The sequence below is a fragment of the Procambarus clarkii genome, chromosome 43 (genome assembly GCF_040958095.1).
Source record: "Procambarus clarkii isolate CNS0578487 chromosome 43, FALCON_Pclarkii_2.0, whole genome shotgun sequence".
Lineage (NCBI taxonomy): Eukaryota > Metazoa > Arthropoda > Malacostraca > Decapoda > Cambaridae > Procambarus > Procambarus clarkii.
In genome coordinates, this window is record NC_091192.1 from 21,477,253 (window position 1) to 21,489,802 (window position 12,550).

General features: G+C 42.8%; 1 protein-coding gene across 1 annotated transcript in view; it reads left to right on the top strand.

Annotated features, from left to right (window-relative positions):
- Positions 1–6,174: 6,174 nt before the first annotated feature.
- The window catches only part of LOC138350009 (succinate dehydrogenase [ubiquinone] flavoprotein subunit, mitochondrial-like), a 35,686-nt gene continuing 29,310 nt past the window's right edge, over positions 6,175–12,550 (top strand). The window contains exons 1-3 of the mRNA XM_069300087.1: positions 6,175–6,313; positions 8,280–8,366; positions 12,359–12,550. The exon at positions 12,359–12,550 is cut by the window's right edge and continues 3 nt beyond it. Of these exons, the coding sequence (XP_069156188.1) occupies positions 6,254–6,313; positions 8,280–8,366; positions 12,359–12,550 (339 nt within the window). The 5' untranslated portion in view covers positions 6,175–6,253. The remainder of the gene's footprint in view (positions 6,314–8,279; positions 8,367–12,358) is intronic.

A 12,550-nucleotide genomic window follows, 5' to 3' on the forward strand; every position in this document is an offset into this window, starting at 1 on the left:
CACAATAAATTAATATGTCACATATGCACGTATTTAATAAGTCAATATTGACTATACGAAAGTGCGAGAACGGGTCGGTACTTGAGGGGGAAGGAGGAGTGGGGGGGGGTGTCTTGTCTAGACACAGGCTTCTGAGCACGTATTGTTGTTGTCGTTGATTTCTTATACTGGAATGTGCAGATATGTTGTTGAATAGGCGATAAAGGAATAGGCAGGATCGATTTCCTTGCCTAAGCAGGAGATTATCATAAGTGTGTAGTATGTATACTTGTGTGGAACGAAGTTTGAATGGTCTCCAAGCCATAAATCATTGAGAACTCTATGAATCCACAGGGATTCGAACTTGTGCTGCCAGGGCTAATCCCACTGGTCCACACAGTGCAACCTAGCCAATGTATATATAGAGCATTTCGTATAAACATTATTATATTCTTATTCCGAAATGCATGCTTGGAGAGCCAAGAAATATTTTGATGACTTTATTGCGTCAACAGACAATTGAAAAGCGGGACCCAAGAGCTGAAGTTCAACATCCCCCCCCCTCTCTTGAGGTACAGTAGTTGAGAGTAACATTACTGGGTACTTTACATTACTGGGTACTTTACATTACTGGGTAACATTACCTGGGTAATTACTGGGTACATTACTGGGTAAATGTGCAGCCATAAAGGAGCTGGGGAGGACCACACCTTGGCGGCAACAAGAACTGGGGACGAGAGTATCCTTGTCTGAAGCCACCTTAGAGTGTTAACATGCTAGAGGGATTATGTCGCTATAAATGTGACGTCAACATTCTAGCACGAGTTAGTAGGCCAGACTCCACCCGCAAAAGAATTAATTATATATAAGTAATTGCGGACAATTATATAAATAATAATCATTCGTATTCATACAAAATATATCTAAAGTGTTTGTATTTACGGTATAGTTTGGATATATTTCGTTTTTAACGCATGCTAGCCCCTTCCTTTTTGCCTACAGTGGGATGTGTAATGTTGGCATCAGTGGGAGGCAGGGTTGCCAGATTGGGCTACAAGTAGCGAATTGGGCTACTTTTGAGAGCCCCGCGCTCCCAAATTTTTAATTTCGCTACTTAAAAAAAAATAAAAAAAATAAAATGTTTATTTAGGTAAGGTACATACAATATACATACATACATACAATAAATTTTTACAAAGATTGGTTGACTTATAGGTAGAGCTAGTACATACAATGCCTAAAGCCACTATTACGCAAAGCGTTTCGGGCATTACTTGCTACTTTTTGGGCCAATTTAAAAGCGTTTCGGGCATACTTGCTACTTTTTGGGCCAATTTAAAAGCAAGTTGGGCTAATTTGGGCTATTAATGTTAAGCAACTCAATGATGATTATTTATGGTCAGATGCAACACAAAGAAGCACCCCGCGATAGCAGCCATAGACTGACAATTTAAATGCGAGCACAGCACGCAGTATATACTTTTACGACCAAAGATCACATTCACTCCAAAAAAATCTTCCACTTACGGGCTATTCATGCCAGTGCCACCTCTTGGGTAGCTTAATCTTCATCAATCAATCACAAATAAGGAACAACGATTTCAAGTTCAACAAGCCACACTGAAGGATGGAAAATATTTGTTTTCACCCATAGAATTATAACGTTGTGGAAACGCATACCCGTCGAAGCCGTAAATGTCAAAACATTGCTCGATAAAATCACCAGGGCAAATAGGGTACATTTGACAAGCCGCCGGCTTCGTATCCTCACTGAGAGATAGTGACTGGTAAATTCAGGTAAATCTTAGCTAATTAAATAATCCTGAAAAGTTTGCATATTGAAGGCAGGGCTGTGTTAGCAGCATTATACTCTCTAAGCAAAGCAATGCACTGTTGCCCTCCAACCCAGATGATGGGCACTGGGACCCATGTCTGGGGACCTATACTTACAACCACGTTCTCGTCTGTGGACCCTCCCTACTTTGGTACGGCTCTCAGTGTGCTTGATAGAGTTAGGAGGGTGTTTGTCTGGTTATGTGAGGTGTTTGTTGACCAAACCACACACTAGAAAGTGAAGGGACAACGACGTTTCGGTCCGTCCTGGACCATTCTCAAGTCAATTGTGCATTCTCACAATCTACTTGAGAATGGTCCAGAACAGACCGAAACGTCGTCGTCCCTTCACATTCTAGTGTGTGGTTTGGTCAACATATTTCAGCCACGTTATTGAGACTCCTCGTCTGCAGGTGTTTGTTTGCTAGGTCAGTATAGGTACACAACTGGTCGGGTTCTGGTTACACTCAGACACGAGACGATTCGGCTAAACTCATTATTTTCTGTTTTAAATCCTGATGTATTGTTATGCTAGGCTGTATTAGGTTATGTTATTAAAGTTAGGCTGCATTGAGCTCGGTTGAATTAGATTGGTTTGATTTGGGTTACGTTAGGTTGGGTTGTGCTATGTTAGTCAGGTTTCAAAATTCAAAATTCCACTACGCCACGGAGCAGTCTCTATGGCGCAGTGGTAAAGCACGCGCCCGGCTCTTCGTTAGCCCTTTGACCTGGGTTCGTATCCTGGCCGGGAAGGGTTGACCGGGCGCCAATCCTTAACTGTTCACACAGCAGTGAATAGGTTGTTAAACGATTTGGCTGGTCGTATTCCGGGGAAAAAATTAGGATTAAGGACCTGCCCGAAACGCTATGCGTGCTAGTGGCTTTACAAGAATTTAAAAACTTTTTTTTATATATAAATAAAAAAAAATCCGCCGACGAATCTTCTTGTGTGCGATGAGACTTAACGGCCAGTTCCTGAACCAATTATGTGCCTCGATGAAACTTGTATCTGGCATAATTAAAATCTTAAATTAAATAATTCGTTTGTTAGACAATATATGATATTCAGATCTATAAATTACTTTAGAAAGGCCTATAATGCATATAAATATTAATTTACACATTCCTGGCGCTATACGCTAGGAATTTGAATATGGCGTTCAAATAATTTTAGGCAGGGAGTCTCTGGGTCGGTTGGTCGCTACGGGTCATCAACGACGACCCGGTCAGTCGTCAGGAAGCAGCGGCGGTGTGAGCATGTCGCTCCCGTGTAGGTAAGGCTGATCAGTTGTTGTTTTTTTTTCAAATATATCTGAGCAGTTGGGAGGTATGCATGAATATATAGTCTACCTCCACCTACAATGCTTAATGCATTATACATTTGCTCGCTATTATAACATTGAGTTTTGTAATGTCTCGAGGGTCATTGTTTCCCTATTTTTTTTTATCCGGGTTCTGTATTATTCAAATGTTTGTATTCCACTAATGCTAAATAGTCTGTCCTCTCTCGGATATTGTGGAAGATTTTGAGGATCATGATTTGCCAACATTATATGGGGTAGGATATTATGTAGTTGTTAAGTTGTCACTTCCCCATTGTTAAACTACCCCGTCGTCAGGCTAGGCTCGTTAACGCGGCGGTCGACCCCCACCCCCCCTCACCTCCCAAGACGCATTTATTATCGACTTTCATGTACTGTATATTAAAAATAGTTTTTATCGTGTATAAATGAATTATATATTCTATAATTAATTAGGCGTATAGTAGGTTCGGTATTTAGGTTCTGTTGGCAATTATTTTCACTTGAAGTATGTGGAGGGAGAAGCATTTACAGTTGCCTGTCCTCAGGCCAGGCTCCCCTACGCCGCCGCCTGACCCAAAGCCTCATTCATCAATTTTCTCGCTGTGTATTCAGAATTATTCTCGCGTATAAGGTAATATTATTTCATGAAGTTAATAGTTAACAACTAAGTTTAGTGACAAGCGACAGGCCAATGTACAAATACTGCAATAGTTTAGTTTAGTTCATTTATTATGCACCCCATACCCATCGTGTGGGTGGTAGTAGAAAGGGTTATAGAGGCACATAATGGGCTCAGGGACTGAACCCCACATTTTTTTTTTTTTTGTTGGTGGGGGGGGGGATATATACAAGAGTTGTTACATTTTTGTACAGCCACTAGTACGCGTAGCGTTTCGGGCAGGTCCCTGGAATACGATCTCATTTAGCTAAGCAAGTTACAATCTTGATACAGTTTACATTTGGTCAGGTCTACATCAGCAGATAATTAGAATTCCCAGAGATACTTGTAACCGAGTCTAAGCCGAGCAGTAGTAACATCTAGAAGTCTGCTGATGATATTGGATGAACCATAGATGTGTGGCTCCTCTTGCATGATAGTATGATACTGCAATAGAGGAACAACTTCCCAACAGGAAGGAGCGGGGACACCCCTCCGGGAACTGAATTTACCTGAGGGCCACTAACACTAGTGGCCTCGATGAGGGCAGTAAGCCGGCAGCTTGTCAAAGGTCACCCCCCCCCCCATTTGTCCGGATCTTTTCCAGCTTTATTTTAAAACCCAGCAGAGGTTTGGCGTTTACTGTTTCGGCGGGTAGGCGGTTCCACTGGTTTACAACCCTGTGGGTGAAAAGCATTCTGGCTTGTTGAGTGTGAACCCGTTGCTCCTTGCTCGTGTAACATCTGACCTTTTGAAGACATTGTCCTGATCGACATTCTCCAAATTGTTTAGTATTTTAAAGGTTTCTATGAAGTCTTCTCTGTCATGCCTGGTTTGTGGTGGTGTTAGCCCTGTGGCCCTCAACCGTTCCTGATACAACAGATGACTAAGCTCTGGTATGATTTTTGTCGTAAGACATAGCTCCATAGCTCTGGTAAGACATGGCTCCAGAGCAGCTATGTCTTTCTGAAAATAAGGTCTCCATGCCTGTCTGCAATAATTCATGTGGGGGCGCACCAGTTACAGTCTAAGCTAGTAGACCTAGGCGTGCGGTTACACAACTGGTCGGGGTCCGGTTACACAACTGGTCGGGCTCCGGTTACACAACTGGTCGGGCTCCGGTTACACAACTGGTCAAGCTTCGGTTACACAACTGGTCGGGCTCCGGGGATGTCACTTGGGTTGTGCATGGTTGGGCTTCCGTTCGTGCATGGTTGTAATCCAGAGGTTGTTTGTATGGTTTGTTCATGCTAGGCTTGCGGTTATACAACTGGTCGGGCTCCTGTTTCACAACTTGTTGGGTTCAGATTACATAACACAAGGGGTGTGACTTGTTGGGCTTTGGGTTGTGCATGGTTGTGCTCCGGTTTTACATGGTTGTGCTCCGGTTCGTACATGGTTGTGCTCCAGTGGTTGTTTGTGTACTAGTGCTCCAGGTTTGTTTGCAAGGGCGCTGTTTATATGTTTGCTAGAAATTCGAGTTTCTTTCTTTTTGTATATAGTTCAATTGTTTGATATGGCTCCATAGTTGGTTTCTTGGGCAAGTGGAGGGTTTTAGGTAGCACTAAGATTTTCGTTTGGTCGAGCTAGGAATGGAGTTTGGTTGTGCTCTGGGACTGTTTAGCTTGGTGGGGGTTGGATGAGATGTATACGAGATGTATATGAGATGCCCGAAACGCTTTGCGTAATAGTGGCTTTAGGCATTGTATGTACTAGCTATACCTATAAGTTAAACAATCCTTGTAAATATTTATTGTATGTATGTACCTTACCTAAATAAAATTGTATTGTATTGTTGTATACTTGCTAGGCTTACGGTTGCACAATTGGTCGGGGTCTGGTTACACAACTGGTCGAGCTTCGGTTACACAACTGGTCGGGCTCCGGTTAAATAACTGGTCGGGCTCCGGGGGTGTCACTTGGGCTGTGGGTTGTGCATGGTCAGGCTTCGGTTCGTGCATGGTTGTGCTTCAGCGGTTGTTTGTGTACTAGTGCTCCAGGTTTGTTTGCTAAGGCTCTATGTTTATATGTTTGCTAGAAATCCGAGTTTCTTTTATGTATATAGTTCAATTGTTTGCTATGGGTCAATAGTTGGTGTCTAGGTCAAGTGGAGGATTTTAGGTAGGGCTAATGAGATTTTTGTTTGGGCGAGCTAGGAATGGAGTTTGGTTGTGCTCTGGGACTGTTTAGCTTGGTGGGGGTTGGATGAGATGTATATACACTTGCACCAGAGGTGGTGCCCCTTTTAGGTTAATAATAAAACAATTAACATCGTGTAGTGTACTCTATATATCAAAATATATTACTTTGAAACCCGTATCAGTCACTAAACAAAAGATTGGGCTACTCCTGTTACAAATTCGCTACTTTTAGGCCGTCAGCTCGCTACTTTCAGCAATTTGTATCTGGCAACCGTGGTGGGAGGCACACATGCGCCGAGCTCCCTCTAGTGTGGCAGTACTCCAGGGTCGCCGCCACCATGGCCTACACCGTGAAGGCTTCTTCAGCACTTGCTGCCAGGCTCCACCCGCGCCCACTGGTGCGTATTGCATCAAGGATCGTCCCCGGGCTTGCAGAATGTCTATCTACCTTTGCAGGGGGCGCGGGGAGGGACTTTAAATGGGTGGAGACGTTGTGAATATGACTTGTGTTGGGGTGAGCAGCTGACCGGCCCCCCGGCCTCAGATTGTAAACATTGTGGGGGTCTGAGGTCTTTGGGGTCTTTCTGGGGGGTCTCTGGGGTCTCCCTGGGGGTCTCTTGAGGGTCTCCTCTCTGTGTCACCCAGAGAACACTTTGTCGAATTAATGACAAGAATAAGATTTGTATTTTTTTTAACCCACATTTGAGTCATTTGATAATCACTTGTTTCTTCAGGATTCGGTATGAATGAGTGCTCTTGCACCTCCCGTAGCTCTGCTATTTAACAAATCTCTTTAAGAGTGTCTTACTTTTCCTGATATCTTAAAAAAAGAAAACAAGGGTAACGCCAGTTCATAAAGGAGGCAAAACAGCTGACATAAACAATTATAGACCAATGTTAAATCTACCTATTACTTTCAAAAATATTTGGAAAAATTTATTTACAAACAGCTCTAATCCTCCCTTGTAAAACTCAAACATATTATATCCCTGCCAGTTTGGCTTCTATTCCCCCCTAAAATGAGTACTAACGATGCCATTTTTAGTCTGATATAATGTACTCGGCACTTGACAAAAATGAGTTCCCGATTGGCCTCTTTATTGGCCTGAGAAAGGCCTTTGATACTGTTAACCATAACTACCTCTTACTTAAACTTCGTCACCATGGTATCCGGGGCCTTGCCCTGGACTATGTCCGTTCCTATCTTGGTGACGGATACCATTATGTAGCCATCAATAGCATATCCTGCTCCACTCTACCATTAACAGTAGGAGTACCACAGGGTAGCATCTTAGGATCTCTCCTATTTTTTTTATATACTTGAGTTTACCTGAGAGCCACTAACATAAGTGGCCTCTACGATGACATGATGCCATATGCTTGTCGAAGGTTCATACCAAGAGGTGGGAGGGATGGAGAGGGTAGAAGAATGGGATGGAGTCAGGGAGAGCGAGTTTGATGAATATCCTGTTCATGTCATGAATACAGTATTGTGGCGTATTCCCGCACGAGGCAGAAACAAATGGGCAAAGTTTCTTTCACCCTGAATGCCCCTGTTACCTAGCAGTAAATAGGTACCTGGGTGTTAGTCAGCTGTCACGGGCTGGTTCCTGGGGGTGGAGGCCTGGTCGAGGACCGGGCCGCGGGGACACTAAAGCCCCGAAATCATCTCAAGATAACCTTAAGAAGATGCTTGGCTTTGGGGAGACTTTGACTACCCTCCTGATTTTAACTGTTAAAATCGAGTAATGTTATAATAATAATTTGATGTATTGGGGGGACAGGATGCCAGGGTGTATTGATACACGTTTGACTTTCATCGAGGTTGTCCTCCCCCCCCCCCCCCCCTCTAGGCTGAATTACTGACCTCACCCAGGATGTAACCCCACAAGAAACTGACTAACTTCTGACTACCGACTCACGGCTAAGTGAACATAGACACTAGGTGAAAAGAAATGTGCCTAACCATTTGTTCTGCCTGGGATATGAACCCGGGATTCTTGATTGTGTGTCAAGAACGATCTCGACTTATCTTTTATTTGTAGGTTATAAATTAACTACAGTTTTCTGTCGTATATTTGTTACCGGCGATTTTGTTATTTTTTTAAAGAGAAAATTATGTTCACTCTATAATGGCATTTGCATTATCACAAGTAATTTTTCATAATTTGTCAATGGCTTCTTGCTAGCAGGAAACCATTATGTAGCTTTATTTTCAAGAATTGGGACTTTAAATATTACTCTGGTAGCAAACTAAGATTCATTTTTCTATTATGCACCCTATACCCATCACTGTTAATGGTGGTGGAATGGGGTGCAGTTATTGCCTAATGACTAAGAGTGATAAGTGTTTCTTGTTTTCAGGCAGCAGTATTCAATCATGCAGCAAACAATGCAAGGAGCCTGCACTTCGGCAGTAAATACGCCAGTGCCAAGCACTCTTCAGATAAGGTAGGGTCTTGGTTTAAAATTTCTAATCTTTTATTTGGTATCTATGTCTGCAGAACCATCACAAAGTAGACACAGGGATTCTTAAGATGCAATCAAAATGTGATGTAATAACTTCATGTATAAATGTGTTGTCCAACATTTTAATAGTATTTTGATAGTAAAACTATTGCTGCCATCATTATAAATTGTATACAATAACTTATATTTTCTCAAATATATTTTTTTAATTGTTTTTTTGATGACTAAAAAGCCTACTGTTTAAAAAAGAAAAAAAGGTTTGGTGGTTTTTTTAACAAAGTAATGGTATTTAAGTGTATGGATGATTAGGTGGTATTGTTACATTTTCACTTAAAGTATCCATTTGTATATTATGAATGTCCTCCGGGATCGTTTTCACAGCAGTACTGGACCAGGATTCGTCAAACATGGACGTGTCCACTTATGAAACGTATACATCTTTCCTTAGTCATGGTGACTTTGTATTCCTATTACTATCTCCTTCGGTGGTTATAATGGGAGCCGCCTCGTATGGGCCAATAGGCCTTCTGCAGTTCTCATTATTACTACTATCCCCTACACCTTACATTCCTCCTCAGCTCTCTCTTGCCTATTTAATGCCTGTCCCTACCTGTCCTCATCACAATCGACTTGAGAATGGTCCAGGACGGACCGAAACATCGTCGTCCCTTCAACTTTTAGTGTGTGGTCTGGTCAACTTATTGCAGTCGTGTTACAATGGTAGTGGCAGTGTTTGTAGTCTTGTTACAGCATATCGCCATATTTCAGATGGTGTTATGCAAATTCATCAAAAATTGCCATAGCTGCAGTAGTTGAATATTAATTGACCACACAACTTTGCATATTCAGGGATATTCCTTCTACATTGCCAAAAGTATTCACACAGAGTTTCACGGAGATTAGACAAGATTAACAAAGACCTCAATACACTCCCTTTAAACATAGTGGGCATGACTAGCCAACCTCTCGGTGTTCTTTTGAACCTGATAAATGCCTGCAGAAGTATCAGGCCTCTTGGGGCCACAGGTACATTGATTTACCAGCACATGGTAAATAAAAGGTAAGCGGTAAGCTATCCCTTCCCTGAGTCCTTCAAACATAGGTACCATGCCAGGCTTTTAACAAATCACAAGCACCTACCAGGCCAGGACCAGAATCTGCCCCCCCCCCCCCCCTTCCCTCAGTAGAAGTACAGGGAAGCAGGGATTTTAACACTTTCACGCTTTGGGCGAGCTAGTGCCAGACCACCTCAAGGTGGGCCAGGCATTCCACGGGTGTGCGCGGTTCTCAAATTTTTTTTTTTTTTTTTTTTTCAATTCTCCTCCTATCTTGAGGTTATCTTGAGATGATTTCGGGGCTTTTTAGTGTCCCCGCGGCCCGGTCCTTGACCAAGCCTCCACCCCCAGGAAGCAGCCCGTGACAGCTGACTAACACCCAGGTACAGTACCTATTTACTGCTAGGTAACAGGGTCCTAGGGTTTTCATTTTGGTATTAATGTGTTCGCAATAGAATTTCCTACAGGAATACAGTGGTACCTCGGTTTAAGAGTTTAATCCGTTCCCGGAGATGGCTCGTATTCAGAAAACTCATAATCCGAAGCTAATTTCCTCGTAAGAAATAATGGGAAATTAATTAATCCGTTCCTGACTACCCCAAAAACCTCACTTCAAACTAAATTTTAAACCTAATTCATCTAAATAAACCTACAAAACTATGTTCAAGTTATTACTTACCCTTGCTGATGAATGCTGTAGGTGTATGGAAGATGGTGAGGAGGGGGGGGGGTGGGAGAAGGAGAGGTGTGGTGGATATGGATGACACTATGGATACCACTTCGTTTTCTAAATTTTTCAAACCATCCCCTGCTTGCCTTAAAGTCTATTGTATCTGCACTCATTCCAGGAGTTTTCTTTACAAGGTCTTCGTGCAATACCCAGGCTTTCTCACAAATGATGGCCTCTGAAACACTATCACCCGCTAACTCCTTGTTGTGTATCCAAATTAATATAAACTTTTCCACTTCAAGTATTTGTGGTCTTTGTTTCGTGATCGTTCTTACGCCTTTTGCCACTTTAGCACTCATAACGTCCTTTTTCTTGCTAAGTGTAGTGCATATTGTTGACGTGGCTTTGTTGTACTGCCTACAAGTTCATCAAGTGTACCATTTTCATGCTTCCGAATGATCTCTTGTTTTTCCTCTATTGTCATCCTCACATGTGCTTTCTTGCCTTGATCCTTACCACTGGCTTTCTTGGGACCCATGGTGAGATATATAATAACAACTTTTATGGTCAAATGACCAAAAATCCAACAAAACACTGAAAATCCGGGTGAAGAATTGACGTGGGATAGTCACTGGGCTCGAGTCACTGGTAAACTGGGGGGTGAGGGGCGACGATCGCCGTACCACCACGCGCTAGTTCGGCCTGTACGCGTATCGGCAAACTCGGATTCCAAGGTAACCCTCGCCTTCCGAGGTACATTTTCCGAGGAAATCCTGCTTGTATTCCGAAAAATTCGTATACAGGGACACTCGTATTCTGAGGTACCACTGTATATGCATATAAAGTCCACAAACAAGGCATATCACCTGCATCAAACCAAGAAATTGGCAGAGCGTTACTCGTGAGCACCCAAGAGCGAAAAATGTGTGTACTTGTTTCACTTTGGTCACCTTAATTCTCGTCCTAGGTCTTTCATTTTGGTATGAATGTGTTCACAATAACATTCCCTACAGGAGTATATGCATAAAATGTCCAAAATTGCGGCGTGCTGCAGCCAAGCCGAAAGCAGGCCGAACTTTTTTTCATTTTTGATGCACTGATACGTCATTCCTGCACATTCGTCTAATAAATTTTTTACGCAATACTGCGTCATGCCTGTGACAGTGTTAATATGGTTGACCTAGTAGATTAACCACGCTACCAAAACGAAAAATCAGACAAGTAAAGCACACTAACACAAGCAATTGGACAAGATTTTCAACCCTGAGTTGAAGTATATATACTCATTGTCCAAGTCCATCTACTAGATGGCTCCACATCCTCGCCACCAGATGGCAGCCTTGGCGACCTGAGGGTCCCCAGGCATCTACCAGTCATTTGTGCTCCAGTTCAATCTTCCTGATGCCTCTAGACTCTGCAGGCACAACCATTTAGCTAAATGTTATCATGCCTTGGCCTCTGTTTTGTGTGAGGGCCTCCTCCTTTTTTTTTTTTTTCCCCCCATTACTGCTTCACCATTGTTTTTTCATACTGGCATGTTGTGTGTCCCATGATCACTTGTTTGCTTTGGCAGTATGTAGCCATAGTTGCTTTCCCTGGGTGCTGCTAGTATTGCCTCTGCCTTCGGTCAGGATTTTCTTCCCAGAAAAGGTTTGGGAGTCTGCCCTCCCCCCCCCCCCCCCCCCTTGGGGTTTCCTCCTATTGAAGGGCCTTGTCCCGGGTACTGCATGTTCTTTGGCTCCTCTGTGGAGCCCAGTGATTTTGGCACAGGTGTTTACTTTTGAGATGCTGCAGGTTCGTTGCCAGTTCCTGCTCCAGTGGCAGCTTACACCTCTGCACAACTTTTCTCAGTTCGAGGATTTATGTGGGTTTGAATTTGTTCCTTATACCTGACCTCCATGATAGACCGTTTTATATTTGGTTCTGAAAATTTCTCTGCATCTTTCCATGTCAAGAAGTAGTGAGCCCATATATTGATATATTGAGTACCAAGACCAGTTGGGTTTACTTCAGTAGGAGTTACCATTTTGTTTGAGATGGCAAGCCAACAGCAATCTGTATGTTTAGCAAAATTGAAAATACACACCATATGACAATGGAAAATATTGATGTAAATGAAATGCAAGTCCTAAAGAATGACAACCATTGCTGAAACTTGTGAAAACTTTCAACTTCTATACATGCTGTACTGTACTCCTAGAATTTTTTTTAGAAAGTGATTAACTAATTATGACAATTTCATTCTGCAGTTTTCTCAAGACTACCCAGTAGTTGACCACACTTATGATGCTGTTGTGGTTGGTGCTGGAGGTGCTGGTTTACGTGCTGCCTTTGGTCTAGTTCAGGATGGCTTCCGCACTGCTGTCATCAGTAAGCTGTTCCCAACACGATCTCACACCGTTGCTGCTCAGGGTGGCATCAATGCCGCTCTCGGTAATATG